Source organism: Rhincodon typus, chromosome 38 (assembly GCF_021869965.1).
Source record: "Rhincodon typus isolate 14 chromosome 38, sRhiTyp1.1, whole genome shotgun sequence".
NCBI classification, from domain to species: domain Eukaryota; kingdom Metazoa; phylum Chordata; class Chondrichthyes; order Orectolobiformes; family Rhincodontidae; genus Rhincodon; species Rhincodon typus.
This window is the reverse complement of record NC_063369.1, coordinates 3,590,366-3,607,308: the sequence shown is the minus strand read 5'-3', so window position 1 is coordinate 3,607,308 and position 16,943 is coordinate 3,590,366. Positions and strand designations below refer to the sequence as shown.

Here is a 16,943-nt window from a genome sequence, read left to right as displayed (position 1 = left end):
TCTCAAACTTGGAGACTTCACAAACTACAACACATGTGCTAGAGTGAAAACTATTCTCCTAAAGACTTCATTATTCTGAACTGTATTTCTGACTAAATTAAGGTAGTGACCCTGGTCTGCTTTATCTGTATCTTATAAAAGTCGACAGTGTAAGTTTTTAATCAATTCACCTAAATAGTATTATGTTTGTCACTTAAATGCAAAATTTTCTTGAAAATGATGTGTTTAGCTTACTGTTTCCAAATAACTTTCCGATTTTTTTTAACACAGTGGAAACCAAGATCGTTTTGCCTTGCTCTTAAAAATCCAAATTCCCAAATGATAATAACATAATGTACATTTTTGTCATTCTGTGTTCATAAGAGTTTTGTAAAGCTTCACTCCTAACACCTGTAATGTAAAATGTTTGAATGAAATAAAGCTTGGAACACCTTTGTATATCTTTTTTTTCCCTTTATTCATTAATGGGATGAGGACATTGCTGGCCAGGCAGCATTTATTGTCCATTCCTAATTGCCCAGAGGGCAGTTCAGAGTCACCTTTATTGCTGCAGGTCTGGAGTCACATGTAGGTCAGACCAGGTAAGGATGGGAGTTTCCTTCCCTAAAGGACATTAGTGAACCAGATGTTTTTTTTTCCCTGACAATCAACAATGGATTCACAGTCATCATTAGATTCTTAATTCCAGACATTTTCATTGAATTCAAATTCCACCATCTGCCATGGTGGGGTTTGAACCTCAGTTCCCAAAATGTGATCTGGGTCTCTGGATTAACAGTCCAGCAATAATACCACTAGGCCATTGCCTCTGTCATAGAGTTAGAATGTTCGAACAAATCATTAACTGTGCTGCTGTACCTGACGAAAGCTATTGTATCACATCTGCACTGGCTCACTCCTGATGAACTGGGAAGAGGAATTTCTTTCAGTTTGGGAATTGGGACAAGGTCCATTCCTATCCTCATCCCATGAATCACTAAAATGATTCTATGCTGTGTAAATGCAGGAATAATGTTCCTGATAGTGGGGGAGTCCAGGACTAAGGGGCATAGTTAAAGGGCATGGTGGCTCAGTGGTTAGCACTGCTGCCTCATAGCACCAAGAACCTGGGTTCAATTCTACCCTTGGGTGACTGTCTGTGTTGAGTTTGCACATTCTCCCTGTGTCTGTGTGGGTTTCCTCCAGATGCTCTGGTTTCCTCCCACAGTCCAAAGATGTGCAGGTTAGGTGGACTGGCTGTGCTAAATTGCCCATAGTTTCAAGCATGTGCAGACTAGGTGCTTTGGGGGTTTGGGTCGGGATGGGATGCTCTGGAGTGTCTTGATGGGCCAAATGGCCTGCTTTAACACAGTAGGGATTCTATGATATGGGGTAAACCTTTTAGGACTGAGATAAGGAGAAATGTTTACACCCACAGAGTGGAGAGCCTGTGGAATTCACTCCCACAGAAAGTGGTTGAGACCAAAACATTGTGTTTTCAAGCAGGAAGGAAATATAAATCTTGTGGCTGAAGAGATCAAGGCATACTCTATTACCCTGATGTACTTACTTAAGGTATGATATTTCTGGATAGCATGCAAAACAATACTTTTCACTGTATCTTGGTACATGTAACAACAATAAATCAAATCAAATCAAATACGGAGGGAGCATGGGATTCGGATATTGAGCTCGATGATTGACCATGATCAGCTTAAATGTTAGAACAGTCTTGAGGGGTTGAATGGCCTACTCCTGCTCCTATCTTCAAAGTTTCTATGATTCAATTCACTCCAAGCTTCCTTCCTGTGACCATTCTACACTTTGACACCAAAATAATTAGTGTTCCATCAGCACTCAGGCCCAGGAACTGCAACTTTCCCAGGTTAATACAGCTGATACACTAGCGGAAGTTAGACTGAGGCAGCAACCCTGACATTACAGAGTTATTGTTAGCGCGGTATCCCCATTGAAAACGTGAGTGAGGTGATTGGACACCAGCCATTGTGTCCTTACTGCCACTTGTGGCTGTGGCGTGGAGATGCCGATGTTGGACTGGGGTGCACAAAGTCAGAAGTCACACCACACCCCAGGTTACAATCCAACAGGTTTATTTGAAATCACAGGCTTTCAAAGCCCTGCTCCTTCATCAGGTGAAGTGGAGGGAAGCACACAGGCACAGAATTTGTAAGCAGAGAGAAAATTGCATGATAATTCCAGGTAAATTAAGAGTGTCAAAAGGTAGTAAAAATGGTGTGAGTGAAGTACCGAGATTGAATAATAAATCTCTGCAGGTAATCAGAAGTGTCAGACAGTGTGAGTAAAGTATCAACAGCTGAATAGCAAATGAAGGGATGACCTATGGTCTAACTATTTAAGACAGAGAGATAATTACAAAATATCAAAAATAAGATGGCACAGTTGGAGAGTTAATTAAATGTTCCAGGCACCTATCACCCTCTGTTTTAAAAAAAACCTGTGTCACATATCTCCTTTAAAGTTTAAACTATACCACCTAATATTTAACATTTCCACCCTGGAGGAAAGACCCTGACTATTCATCCTATCCATGTCTCTCGTAATTTTACATACTTCTATCAGGTCTCCCCTCAGCCTCCGTCACTCTAGTGAAAATAATCTAAGTATATCCAAGAGATAGCAAGAACTGCAGATGCTGGAGTCAGAGATAACACAGTGTGGAGCTGGAGGAACACAGCAGGCCATTTCTGAAGAAGGGTCCCGACCCGAAACGTCAACTTTCCTGCTCCTCTGATGCTGAGAAGGGTCCCGACCCGAAACGTCAACTTTCCTGCTCCTCTGATGCTGCCTGGCCTGCTGTGTTCCTCCAGCTCCGCACTGTGTTATCCAAGTCTGTCCAACCTCTCCTTATAGCGAATACACTCCGATCCAGGCAACATCCTGATAAACCTCTTTTGCACCCTCTCCAAAGCCTCCTTCTGATAGTGCTATGACAAAACTGTACACAATACTTGTCATTGCAAAACACACTTCCCCCTGGACATGTTGAATGGAATATTCTACTGTTGGCAATGAGCTATTGTGGAATCGGAGAGTTTTCAGTTGGCTTTGCAGGTTCCTTGCAGTCTGAGCTGTCTCCTAAACATCTGCTGGTTAAATGCGCCATGTTTCTAACCTTTGCAGAGCTTGTCCCTCAGACTGAGCGACAGTTTGTGATTTCAGAGCGAGTCTAGATGCTTGAATAGTGTGAGTTCCCCTCCAGTATCTGTCCTGTACCTGTCCAGTAGGTGTCGCCTAAGTCAGATGGTTATGGGTTTGAGCCTTATCCAGGGACAAAGCTGACACTGTAGTGCAGTGCTGAGGCAGTGTTGCTTTGTCAGAGGCGCTGTCTCTCAGATGAAATGGTACACCAAGGCAGCTTCCTGTCCTCTTGCCTCAATGTTAAAGACACTATTTCAAAGAAGAACTGGGACAGGAAAGTTCCCCGCCGCTGTCACAGCCAACAATTATCCCTTGAACAACATCACAACAACCACTTAGCTGTACATTGGTGTCTGGGGGAGCTTGCTCTTCACAAATTGGCTGCGGTATTTGTGAAATAATAAAATTCATGCAACTTGTGATGATGTAACTAATCACATGACTCTGATATCAGGAAGAGAGAACTGGTCCAGATTGAGAGGGAGGTCTTAGACACTGTACTGGAGAGTTATGATTGAGAACTGAGACAACACAGTGTGGGGCTGGAGGAACACAGCAGGCCAGGTAGCATCAGAGGAGCAGGAAAGCTGACGTTTCGGGTCTGGACCCTATTCACCTCTGTTTGGAAGAGTCCAAATCTTTCTGCTGTAATCAGCAACTTGCACATCATCATAATTAACAGAGGATAAGTTTTTAATTACTGGAAGTGAAACTTTGTTCAGCCTTGTACTGACATATCCTTTCTGTCAGCCCTTTCAGTTCAGAAGCTGGGCCAACCAGGAGTTCTGTGATCAGCGAAGCAGTTTTATTTTCTCAGAGTTAACCTTTCGGGTCCGGTGACCCTTCCTCAGAACCGGACCCGAAACGTTAGCTGTGATTTTTTTTTCTTCACAGATGCTGCATAACCTGCTGAGGTTTTCCAGCAACTTCTGTTTTTGTTCCTGATTTACAGCATCTGCAGTTCTTTCGGTTTTTTTTAGTTTTGTTTTCTCGTTGTGTGAATGTCTGACACTTTGTGAAGACACACCTCTCGAGACTGAGAGTGAAATAGGCTTCTGGTATTTCAACTTCTTTAAATTGCTCCCAATTCTATCTCAGTAACACTCGGTGCTCTGCAGAGATTCGTCCATTCCGAGCAGAGAAGTGAGTACAAAACATTGTTTCATGCATGGAGAAAGCTAGAGAAATCCCTCAAACAGGGATCTAACTTGTCTTGTTGATTTAATTTATGCTGCTATTTGGTTCAATTCCAACTACCCTACTAGAGTTTAAAATGGACTCTTCCAAACAGATGTGAATGTAACCCCCTGCCTTGTGACACACTGTGAAGTATTTAAGAGAAAGGGTTTGAACTGTGTGCTAACTTTCTGACGATGAATGCGTTTTAACTTGTGCTGAAGGAGAAGGAGAAGGAGAAGGAGAAGGAGAAGGAGAAGGAGAAGGCACAGGCTCTGAAAACACAAGTCAGACATGGAGTACATAAGAGCTGGAACTAAAGTTTAGAGACAACGACAGAGGGAGATCACAGGGACCTGGTAATCCAACTGCGACAGAGAAACTGTGTGTGTGTGTGTGTGTGTGTGTCATTGTACCATCAATTATATTCCAGGATTCAGTTGAGGACTGTTTGTTTCTCTCCCTCTGTGGAATGCAATCTGACCTCTTTGTAGAGACTGCCCCTTTAATGTTGCTGCTGTCCAATTGTACAGTCTCCCATCACCCCATCCACCTTTCTATTTCCGTTCAAAATGAACTTGCACACTTCGATTACAATTTTGACCTGACATGACTGCCTTTTTTTTTTAATCTACAGCATTTGTACCCGATACTGAGCAAATATATTGAGATTCAGTCACCTCACTCTTTATAGAGAGGAGGTGAAGTGTTTATTGAGGCATCAGAGTGGAAGGGCAAACTCTGGTTATGTACCTCATGTCTGTCCATATCTTTAGTTCGGTAAGTCAGCGCTGGACATTTGTCTAGTTTAATCAGTTAGTCCATCAAACAGTTTAGCTCTCTGTGTTCTTCCAGCTTCCTGTTTATCTACCTTAGATTCCAGCATCTGCAGGGTCTTTTTGTCTCTAGTCTAGAGATTGTCACGACTACAGAGGCTAATGAGTTAATAGGGCTTTGCTTGCACTTTTTTTAAAGTAGACCAGGTTGGGTAAATCTGCTGACAATCCTGTGCCTGTCCTCTGTACTTTCTGCTGTCCCTAGCCTGTTTTGAGCAGTTAGTAACCACCACATTGTGGTGTGGGGCTGGAGTCACGTATACACTGACACCAGGCAACAGCAGCAGTTTATGTGCCTAAAGGACGTTGCTGAACTAGTTTGGCAATTTGTGATAAGTACACTGTCACTTCCAGCTACATCAGCTTTTTGTTTCCAGATTGATTATTTAAATTCAAATAATCAAAGAGGTTAGATTCTCCGAAGCATTCCTCCATGTTTTTTTGGATGTTAACATAGTTAGTGCCTTGCTGCACACCTAGATGTAGGCTTGTGCTGCAGCAGAACAAGATGTTACTAACATAGAAAAGAGTGGGGAACCAGAAAGTGATTTAGATAATGCTAACCCTGGATATCAAGGGACCACAGCTATGGGGGGAAAGGGAGCATTGCGACGGAGTAAGATGAATTTATTGGAGGTTGCTGCAATGATTGTTGAGTTTTGCCACAGTGAGCACCATGAATATTGACTGGAAGAGGAAATTCCAGCATGTTATTCTTGGATATTCTTGTTTTTCAGATGGCCAGCTCCAGTTACTGGTCTGCACTTGCTTGTCTGACTGTTACCTGCTCTGTATATTTTGCTGCCTCTGACATTTCCTGTTACAATGATGATGGGCAGCCAGTTGACTGGTAAGTTAAAGCATTTTGCTCTCCACATCTGTAACTTGTTCAAATAAGCACCACGAAAACAGGAGACAGTGACCTTTCTGCTCAGCACGGCAGAGAGGAACAGATTCTGGACTTGAAACATTAACTCTGCCTTTCTCTCCACAGCTGCTGCCAAACCTCCTGCGTTTCTCCAGCAATTTCTGTTTTTGTAACAGGAGAATGCCATTTGATTATGTAGATCAGATAGCTCTATGGAGTTCACGGAATCCTAGAATCCCTACAGTGTGGGACGAAGTCATTCGGCCCATTGAGTCCGCACTGCCCCTCTGAAGAGCATCCCATCCAGAGCTAGCTCCCTACCGTATCCCGTAACCCCATATCTACCCTGCCTAACCCACCTAGCCTACATACCCTGAACAGTACGGACAATTTCCAATGGCCACTCCACCTAACTGTGCATTTTTGGACTGTGGGAGGAAACCGGAGCACCCGGCAGAAACCCACGCAGACCTGGGGAGAATGTTCAAACTCCACACAGTTGCCCGAGGATGGAATCGAACCCAGGTCCAGGGCATTGTAAGGCAGCAGTGCTAACCATTGAGCCACCATGCCATCCAAAGGGGTCATGAGCAGTTTATGATAATTCAAATAGAATCAGAATAAATAGAGACCACATACAATATGGTGACTAGAGAGAGGGGGGTGTAGTGTAATGTCACTGGACTAGTCATTGAGAATGCAGGTTAATGCTCTGGGGATATGGGTTCAAATGGTAGAAGACAAACTTTCCAGTTTTTGTGAATATTCCTGTGTACAAATAGTGAGAATGCTAGCCATAGCTATGGACTGTGGTGATCAGTGACATTGCCAAGATAGTGAAAGGTGATTGGTGGGACAGAAGTTCACTTGTCTGTCACCTTATCTTTCCCCCCCTCTCTAGTTACAGCCTGTGCCTTGGCAATGCTGATAGGCAAAGAGAAACAGCGTTTAACCATGCTGCCAATAGCCAGGTAGTGCTGGGAAATGACAACAGGCGTGGATTGGGACACAGCTGTCAACACAAACTGTCAGAGTAACAGTGGAATAAAAACCGAACAAACTGCGGATGCTGTAAATCAGGAACAAAAACAAAGTGGCTGGAAATTTCCAGAACTGTTCTGAGAAAGGATCACCTCTGGAATGAACTTCCAGAAGAACTGGTGGACATGGGTACAGTTACAACATTTAAAAGACATTTGGATAGATACATAAATAAGAAATATTTGGAGGGACATGGGTCAAACGCAGGTGGGTGGGACTAGTTTAGTTTCGGATTATGGTCAGCATGGATTAATTGGACTGAAAGGTCTGTTTCCATGCTGTATTTTTTTAAAGCAAATCCTCTCGAATTTGAGACTTAAATTGTCAGCAATTGCATTTTGTCCTACTGACTTGTGTGTTGGCTCAGATCCACCAATCTTTTCATGAAACTCATCCCTCGATATGTGAGTTTATTAACATAGAAATGCCATGATCTTGTCTTTGTGAACCTGCTAACCAATGATAGTGACTCAGTGACACTTTTTACATCGTTTGTAATTGTTATTTCCATCAGTGTCAATTGAAGAGATGCTAAACGCCCAGCCAACACACCCAATACTTGGTTTATACTAGTCAAAATTAACTCTATCACAATTCTGACTTTAATTTCTGGAGTCTCTGCATTGGTTGCGAGCACAGACAAAGCAGTAACTGATCCCAAGTGGGACTTTGATACCTCTGCCCCAAGGATATGTCACAGAATTAACCTTTGCAAAGCTGCTTTACTGTCTCTGTACAGTGTCTTTCTGTTCCCACTGTGAATGTAGTCACATTCTGCGCAATAGAAACTATGGTAATAAATGTTACACCGATGAAGCTTCCCTTTCTCAGAAGGATTGTCAATTTTTTACTTGTTTTTGTGAGGTGTGATCCTGTGTTAGGATTTTTAAAAACAGATGGGTGTCTCTGGCAAGACCAGCATTTATTGCCTGTCCCTTGTCGCCCCTGGAGAAGGTGATGTTGAGCTGCCTACTTGAAACTGCGGCAGTCCATGTGCTGTAGGTTGACCCACAATGCCCTTAAAGGAGAGAGTTCAAGGCAAATGACCCAGCGACACTGCAGGTGATATATTTCCAAGTCAGGGTGGTGTGTGGCTTGGAGGGGAACTTACATGGGAACACCTCCCCACTGCATCTGCTGCCCTTGTCCTTCTGGATGGAAGTGGTATCAGTGTGGACGGTGCTGTTTGAGGATCTTCGGTGAAATTCTGCAGTGCATCTTGTAGATAGTAGCAGCAGTGTGTACTGAGCGTCGGTGGTGGAGAATGTTGACTGGTGAATGGGGTGCTGATCAAGCAGACTGCTTTGTCCTGGAAGGTGTCAAACTCTACACTGAGTGAGGAAGGGTGTTGGGTTGTGAGCTCCTCCTTAGTGGGAATGTTGGAGTGGTGTAGTGTTCCCTTTTTTCAATCACACACTGCCTTTGAAGTTAACTTTTGTCTCCTTACTCTCCAACCCTCCCTCTCCCCACCCACCCATCTGCTTTCAGGTTCATTGTTTACAAGTTACCCAAACATGTCAGTAAAACAGGTTTACAATACAAGTACATGGACTCCTCGAGCAATGGCTGGAGAACTGGAAATCGCTTGATTAATGACACGGACCGAGCTGTGGGAGGGACTCTACAGCAGCTCTATGAGAAATCTAAACTGCAGGTAACTAAAGATAACAAGGTGTAGAGCTGGATGAACACAGCAGGCCAAGCAGCATCAGAGGAGCAGGAAGGCTGACGTTTCGGGCCTAGACCCTTCTTTAGAAAATGAACTAAAGGATTGTTTTGGTTGTTTGACTATAAGGGTTGGGCAGTGTATCAGATTTGGGCTCAAATGTTAACCAGCCCAGGGAACTGAATTCTGATATTTTTCACGATGAATTTGAGAATCGTTTGCATTTACATAGCGCACCACCTCCACTCTCTCGAAGCACTTCACAGCCAATGAGGTACGTTTTGGCGTGTAGCCACTGATGTAATAAAGGGAACGTGACAGTTAATTTGTGCACAGCAAGCTCCTGCAAACAGCAAGCTCCCGCAAACAGCAATCTGATAATGACCAGATCATCAGTTTTTATAGGATTAATAGTGTTCAGGTCTGAGCAAGATCTCCCCTCCTCTTCAATGAAATAGTGGCCTTTTGATCTTTTTTCAACTCCATGCAAGAGGAAGGAATGGTTTAATTAAAAATGGTACACATTTGAAGATTTGTCCATATCTCAGGCCGGTCTGGTGTAATGCTCCATAAGGTCAACCAGTCACTGAAGTTTAATTTATTGGTCAGTGCATTGATTATAGGAGGTTGTGTTGCAGCTGTACAGGACATTGGTTAGGCCACTTTTGGAATAATGCATTCAATTCTGGTCTCCCTGTCATAGGAAGGACGTTGTGAAACTTGAAAGGATTCAGAAAAGATTTACAAGGATGTTGCCAGGGTTGGAGGGTTTGAGCTATAGGGAGAGACTGAATAGGCTGGGGCTATTTTCCCTGGAGCACCAGAGGCTGAGGGGTGACTTTATAGAGGTTTATAAAATCTTGAGGGGCATGGATAGGGTAAATAGCCAAGGTCTTTTTCCTAGGGTGGGGGAGTCCAAAACTAGAGGGCATAGGTTTAAGGTGAGAGGGGAAATATATAAAAGGGACCTAAGGGGCAACTTTTTCACACAGAGGGTGGTACGTATTTGGAAATGAGCTGCCAGAGGAAGTGGTGGAGGTTGGTACAATTACAACATTTATAAGGCATTTGGATGGGTATATGAATAGGAAGGGTTTAGAGGGATATGGGCCAAATGCTGGCAAACGGGGCTTGATTAATTTAGGATATCTGGTCGGCAAGGACAAGTTGGACTGAAGGGTCTGTTTCTGTGCTGTACAGCTCTATGGCTCTAGATCCCCCAGACATTCTCCATGTGTGGTCAAACATCAGTTCTGAAATAATTCTTCCATGGGACGTAGGTGTCATTGGCAAGAAATATGCTTGCATATAACATAAAATACAATCTAAATGCATTTCAGTGTTGAAATTTGGAATTGCTAAGGGGGAATTGTTATATTCATTATCCTCTGCTTTGTTTTTCCAGAGGGACCAAGTGGCATATGTCCTCTACAATGACCAGGTCAATACCACCCTGTCCAGTTATGGCGGACATACAAAAGGTGATGAACAATGCCTAGATTGTGGTGCTTCCTCTCAAGCTCCAGGCCAGAAGCAATGCTCTGACAGCTTTGAATGTTTGTTTCATATGGCAAGGGCTTATTTTTTCCTGCCTCCACTCTGCATCATTATGTATCCACATGGAATACGTGATTGAGTCAATGTTTTCTCGAGCCTGCTCTCTACCATCCCTTGTTTCCATCCCTGATTAAGACTGAAAATTAACATCCATGGTTTTGTTACCTCTGAGCTTGACTGCTACAGAACTCTTTGGCCACCTCTGGAATTCTGCTGCCCAAACCCATGACCACTTCCATGTAGAAGGACAAGGGGCAGCAGATACATGGGAACACCACCCCCTGCAAGTTCCCCTCCAAGCCACACACCATCCTGACTTAGACATATATCACTGTTCCTTCAGTGTTGCTGGGTCAAAATCCTGGAATTCCCTCCCAAAGGGCATTGTGGGTCAGCCAACAGCAGGTGGACTGCAGCAGGTCAAAAAGGCAGCTCACCACCACCTTCTCAAGAGTAACCAGGGACAGGCAATAAATGCTGGGCCCAGCCAGTGAAGCCCACATCCCACAAATGAATTTTTTAAAAATGTACCCATTGTCTTCATCCATCTTTCACTCTGTTCAGCCAATCTGATATTCAGTGTTCAGATTTCTACATGGTTTTCCTTCCTCTGCCTATCTCTCCATCTGCTCTTCCTGCTCTACAACCCTCTACAAACACAACATTCTTTCGATTCTTGTGCAGCATGGTCATTTCTTTTTTACCTTGATCCATGACCAAACAGAAACAGAAATTGCTGGAGAAACTCAGCAGGTCTGGCAGCATCTGTGGAGAGAGCGTCCTGGACAAAGAAATAGATAGATATGTTGACCTTCAGAACAGGTCACTGGACACAAAACATTAACTCTGTTTCTCTCTCCACAGATGCAGCCAGACCTACTGAGTTTCTCCAGCAATTTCTTCTGTTTTTGTTTGTTTCAGTGTCCAATACATTTTGATGCTCCTTTGCCATGCCCAGGGGCATTTAACTCTGTTAAGGGGGTGCTACAAATGCAGGTTGTTGTTGTATTCCATACTTTTTCAGTCTTCCCTTGAGTTAAACACCCAAACCACTGGCTGATGGGATGTCAATTCTTGGCGTTGCCTTTGAGCCAAGACTAGAGTAATTCATGCAATGAGAGTTGGACTATATGGGTGCTAGAACTGTTTACTGATTAGTGTACTGTTTATTCTCAGGAGTTGTCCTTTTGGATGACATACAAGGCTTCTGGTTGGTTCACAGCACTCCGTTCTTCCCACCCAGAACTGACCAATCCTACAAGTGGCCACACAGTGGAATGAAAAACGGGCAGTCTTTCTTGTGTGTTACCTACCGATATGACCAGTTTAAGGACATTGGTGAGAGAACTACTCAGCAAACATTGCTGCTTTCCCTTCAAGATAATGTAAAGCCCCCGTATTTGTGACTGTTAGTGATGGCACAGACTGGCATGGCTCCCCAAAACTGTCAATTTGCTCATTGAACTGGGTTGTAACGTACTGGAAATAGGTCAGTCAAACTCCTGGGTTATCTCTTTTTTTTTTTTTTTAAGTGGTTGGTTAGCTCAGTTGGCTGGTGACGCCAACAGTATGGGTCCAATTCACACACAGGCTGAGGTTACCATAAATGACTCCCCATCTCAACCTATCCCCTCGCCTGAGGTACAGTGACCCTCGGGTTAAACCCCCACCAGTCGCGCCTCCCCGGTGACAGAGCAGCCCTATTGTCTGACAGGACTATCGTAACTTCACTTTTTTAATGTATTTTTTTTTAAAAAATGTATTCCGCCTGGATTCTTAACCAATTTTCATTGGGCACAGTTTAGCCCAAGAGGCCTGGGAACAGTGGATCTCCTGACCCCGTAGTGACAGGACCCTGCTGATGCTCCTGAGGATAATTGGTGAATACTTTAGGGGTGAATGCATTTTCAGAGAGAAAGGTGAGAACGTGGAACCGTTGGCCACAGAGTGCTCAAGGCATAGGGCCGTAGACATGTTTAGGAGGAAGCTGGATAAACACATGAGGGAGAAAGGGTTAGAAGGATAAGCTGATGGGTTTTCGAAATGGGATGGGTGGTGCTCATGTGGAGCATGGGCTGAATGGACCATCCATGTGGATATAGACTCAGTAGCTGGCACCTAATTCCTATGAAACATCAACCTTCCCAACCTGAGGAAAAAAGAAAATGTTCTGAATTGGGCTTAAATTTCTTTTTTACAAAATCCTTATTTGTTGCATTGATGTATTTATGTCCAGAAAAGTCTAATGATGCTGTGCTGCTGTTTGCAGGTACACAGTTATTGTACAACAACCCTCATGTCTACGATCATTCGATCCCGCCCTCTTTCGCCAAAGACCTGGTCAACCTCAACAAGGCAGCAACTGGCAAAAAGCTGGAGAGGCCCCCCTGGCAGAGTAAGGTCGTTCTCTCGTCGGCAGCTGGGAAACTCTTCACCAGTTTTGCAAAGAGCAGAAAATTTGGAGATGGTACGGTACTTGTCACTGTCTCTCTCTTTCTCCCTGATTTCCCTATTCTGCCCTCTCTCCGAAATAATCTTGGACATTGGCCGCATACCAACTGTTCCAGTTTACCGGAACTTGCTGTTTAAACCTGTCCTGTTCCTGTAGAAGTAGATTCAATAGACATCTTCATAAGCTGGCTGGATGTAAATGAAATGTGTGGGGCAGTGGGAGCAGAGTAATGGTGTGGTCTGATTGGAGACAACGTAGGGGTGTTGGCTGTTTAAGTTCCAACTGAATCTACCACCACCACCTCCCTCAGGCTGCATGTTCCATATCCCAATAACCCCCTCAGCCTAAAGAAGGAAAAAAGACTCGCTTTCCTGCTCCTCTGATGCTGCCTGGCCTGCTGTGTTCATCCAACTCTTGTTCATCCAAGCCTTGTTATCTCAGACTCCAGCATCGGCAGTTCCTACTACCCCTTCGTCTTTGCTCAGTTCTTTTGCCAACTGCCTTTTGATTTGTGCTCCTCTCTGCACCTTCCTGTCAGTGGAAACAATTTTCCTTCTATCTAACCTGTTAAACATATGTATAATTTTTGAACATCTCGATTTAAATGTCCTCTTTTACCATGTGCGCCTTATGGAGAGCTCTCAATGCTGCTGCACATAACACAGCAGCACCGTGGAACGTGTTGCGAGAGGAGGTGGTGGAAGCAGACACAATAGTAGCATTTAAGAAACACTGTTCCTGTGCTGTATTGTTCTTTGTTCTTCGTATAATTGAATGTAACTGGGGAGTTTTCCAACAGTTCTAATTCCAGCTTCCCCTTTGCATCCTTCGGTTCTAGACACTAAGTCTAACCCTGATTAGAGGATGGCAGGAAATATTGTATGGATTTTTGTAGAATGTGCAGCATAGAAACAGTCCATTCAGCCCATCGGATCCATACAAGTGCATGTGCTCCATGTGAGCCCTGCCCACCCTTACTCCGTCTCACTCTATCAACATACCCATCCATTTCTTTCTCCAGTATTCATCCAGCTCCCTTTCAATAGATTTGATATTTATTTCAACCACATTCTCACCGTTCACTTTCTTTCTCCTGCTTCGATTAGTAAATGACTGTTGTATATCGATGGCCTGATTGGAAGAGGTAGAGATCTCATTGTTTACTGCTTCATAAGCGTTTCCTTGTATTGCAGATTTATACTCTGGCTGGGTGGCAGGCTCCTTTCAGAGTGATCTGTTGGTTCAGACCTGGCCAAACTCCGCACACACTCTCCCATCCAACTGCACCATGACGTACTCGGTGTACAATGTGAAGGTCATTACATTCACCACATACACTAGCTTCGAAAGCAGCATGGATCATTCCAAATGGTGTGTGACAAGGCCAGGCTCAGGTGTGAAGTGGACCTGCATTGGCGATATCAACAGAGACCGGGCGCAGGAGCACAGAGGTGGTGGAACTGTCTGCACTGATGATCCAGTCGTCTGGGATTCTTTCTCGAGCCTGGTTACATCCTGTGAGTTCTGTGTGTGCTCTTGCAATGAGAAGGAAAGCAGGGGCATGCGGGCTGGGGCTCAGACTGTGGTTTGAGAGTAAATACACAATTGTTCGTTTTTACTTTGCTTTTGCAAATCTGAGTTTACGAAACTGTTTGTAGATCAGTCCATAGAGAGAATTTGCTGGCATCCCACCCGGCCAGCTTCAGATCCAGGCCTTGTCCAAGATCTCCCACAAGCAGGCAATTATTTCTCAATCTTTCTTTCAGTTCCATGTCTCGAATGTAATACAAATCAAGCTCTGTCCTACACTCTGCAGTGGCTGAAAGGATCCTGTGGCTACTATTTTAACGGAGAGATGGGAGATCACCCCCAGTGCCCTGGCCAATATTTATCCCTTGATCAAGCTGAACCAGATTATCCAATCATTGCTGGTTGTAAGAGCTTGCTGAGCACAAATTGGCTGCCAGGTTTCCCATATTACAACATTATAACATTTTAAGGTCACGTGGCATGTTCTAGAAATGCAAGACGTCTCTCTCATTACCTGGTTCCGGTTAGTATTCCCCTGTTTCCTTTTCCTAACTTTTGAGCTTTGAAGTGAAACACACACATTTGGCTAAAGGATTGCACAGGCTCACATCACCCAGCTACATGAGTGTCCAGAGGGGATACTGATCCAATCAAACTTGGAACGAATTCTGCTCTTACCAACCAGTATCTTCCTCCACTAAAAATGTGACACCATGAAGCCCCACAGCCCCCAACCCTTCATGTCTGCACACTCGCAGACGTAGAAACATAAAAAGAATTGCAGAGCAGAGCACCCAAGTCACTCAGCAGCAAGTTCTAGTGTACCTCTCTCTTGTTTGTCCTTGCTTTGCATTGAGATTGCTGGCTTTTCTGTTACCGTGCATACTGATACTGGAAACTCTACAACAATTAACGTTCTTTCATATCCCCAAAGCCTGTCTACCATCTACAAGGCACAAGTCAGGAGTGTTTTGGAATACTCCCCACTTGCCTGGATAGATGCAGCTCTGACAACACTCAAGAAGCTTGACACCATCCATGACAAAACAGTATGTTTGATTGGCACCGCATCCACTCCCACCATCCTGACGCTCAGTAGCAGCAGTGTGTACTATCTACAAGATGCACTGCAGAAATTCACCAAAGATCCTCAGACAGCTCCTTCCAAACCTGTGACCTGTACAACCTAGAAGGGCAAGGGTAGCAGATATGTGGGATCACCACCCCCTGCAAGTTCCCCTTCAAGCCACTCGCCATCCTGACTTGGAAATATATCACCTTTTCTTCACTGTCGCTGGGTCAAAATCCTGGATCTACCCGACCAAGGGCATTGTGGGGCTACCTACAGCACATGGACTGCAGCGGTTCAAGAAGGCAGTTCACCCCCACCTTCTCCACAGGAGTTAGGCAGGTGCAATAAATACTGGCCTAGCCAATGAGGCTCACATTCCATTAAATAATTTTTAAAAGTAAATTTATTGGATGTTCTTATCTACATGCAGGCTACAGTAAACTGTTTAAATTATAGCATTGGCTCTCCTGAATCATCAATAAATTAAACGCTGACTTTGTTACATAACAGAATAAATCCTTTTTAACCTGATATTTCTACTCTGGTTTTACTGTCTTTGAACTAAGTTTTGAATGTACTCCAGTATCGATCCATATAGCATGTACAAGGCACATGCAGGAAATCCTACAATCACACAGTACATAAGGAAGCTATTCAGCCCATTGTGCCTTGTGCTGGCTCTTTGAAAGAGCTCTGCCTGTAGTCTCCCTCTGCAATTTCCACTACTCTTGCTGCCCTTGCAGTTGTTTCTATTTCCAGTACCATTCAATTCCCTTTTCAAAAAGTTATTCCTTAACTTCTTCCACTACAGTGGCATTTTGGTAATGTCACTGGGCTGGTGAGCCAGACCTCCCAAACTAATGTTCTGGAGACATAGGTTCAAATCCCACCACGGCAGATGGTGATTCAATAAAATCTGGAATTTTAAAACAAAACATGTAATAATTGTCAATTCTGGTAAAATCTCATCTGGGTCACTAACGTCCTTCAGGAAATGAAGTGTGCCAACCTTGCCAAGTCTGGTCTACATGTGAGCCTAGACCCACACAATGTGGTTGACTCCTAATGACCCTTAATGTGGCCCTGGCAAGCCATTCAGGTCAAGGGGCAATTAGGGATGGGCCAGTGACACCATGAACAAAATTCTTATAAACTTATTTCAGGCCGCACTTTCCTCATTGAGTGAAAAAAGACTTTCTCACTTTGTCACTCCACTCTAAGATTACAAAGAGATCTTGATTAATTGGGCCAATGGGCTGAGGAGTGATTGATGGAGTTAAAGAAGGGTAGGACTTATACAATCAATGGTAGGGCCAGGGTTACTGTTGTCAAACAGAGAGACCTAGACATTCAAGTACATAACTCTTTGAAGTTTGTGTCATAAGAAGGCATTTGGCACGCTTGCCTTCATTGTTCAGTCCTTTGAGTATAGGAGTTGGGATGTCACATTGAGGTTGTATGGGATGCTGCTGAGGCCTCTTCTGGTATTTGGGGGCAGTCTGAGGGTGAATTGGGCGGGGGTTAGGGGATGTCTGAAGAGTGAAGTGGGAGGGGGTTAGGGGGTGTCTGAGGGTGAAGTGGGAGGG

General features: G+C 44.1%; 1 protein-coding gene across 1 annotated transcript; it reads left to right on the top strand.

Annotated features, from left to right (window-relative positions):
- Positions 1–4,142: 4,142 nt before the first annotated feature.
- LOC109916009 (deoxyribonuclease-2-alpha-like) lies at positions 4,143–15,888 on the top strand. The gene is made up of 8 exons (XM_048618099.1): positions 4,143–4,302; positions 4,560–4,694; positions 5,909–6,021; positions 8,569–8,734; positions 10,152–10,227; positions 11,480–11,641; positions 12,573–12,770; positions 13,949–15,888. The coding sequence occupies exons 3-8, from the start codon at positions 5,909–5,911 to the stop codon at positions 14,344–14,346; spliced, it is 1,113 nt and encodes a 370-aa protein (XP_048474056.1). The 5' UTR covers positions 4,143–4,302; positions 4,560–4,694; the 3' UTR covers positions 14,347–15,888.
- The last annotated feature ends 1,055 nt before the right edge of the window (positions 15,889–16,943 follow it).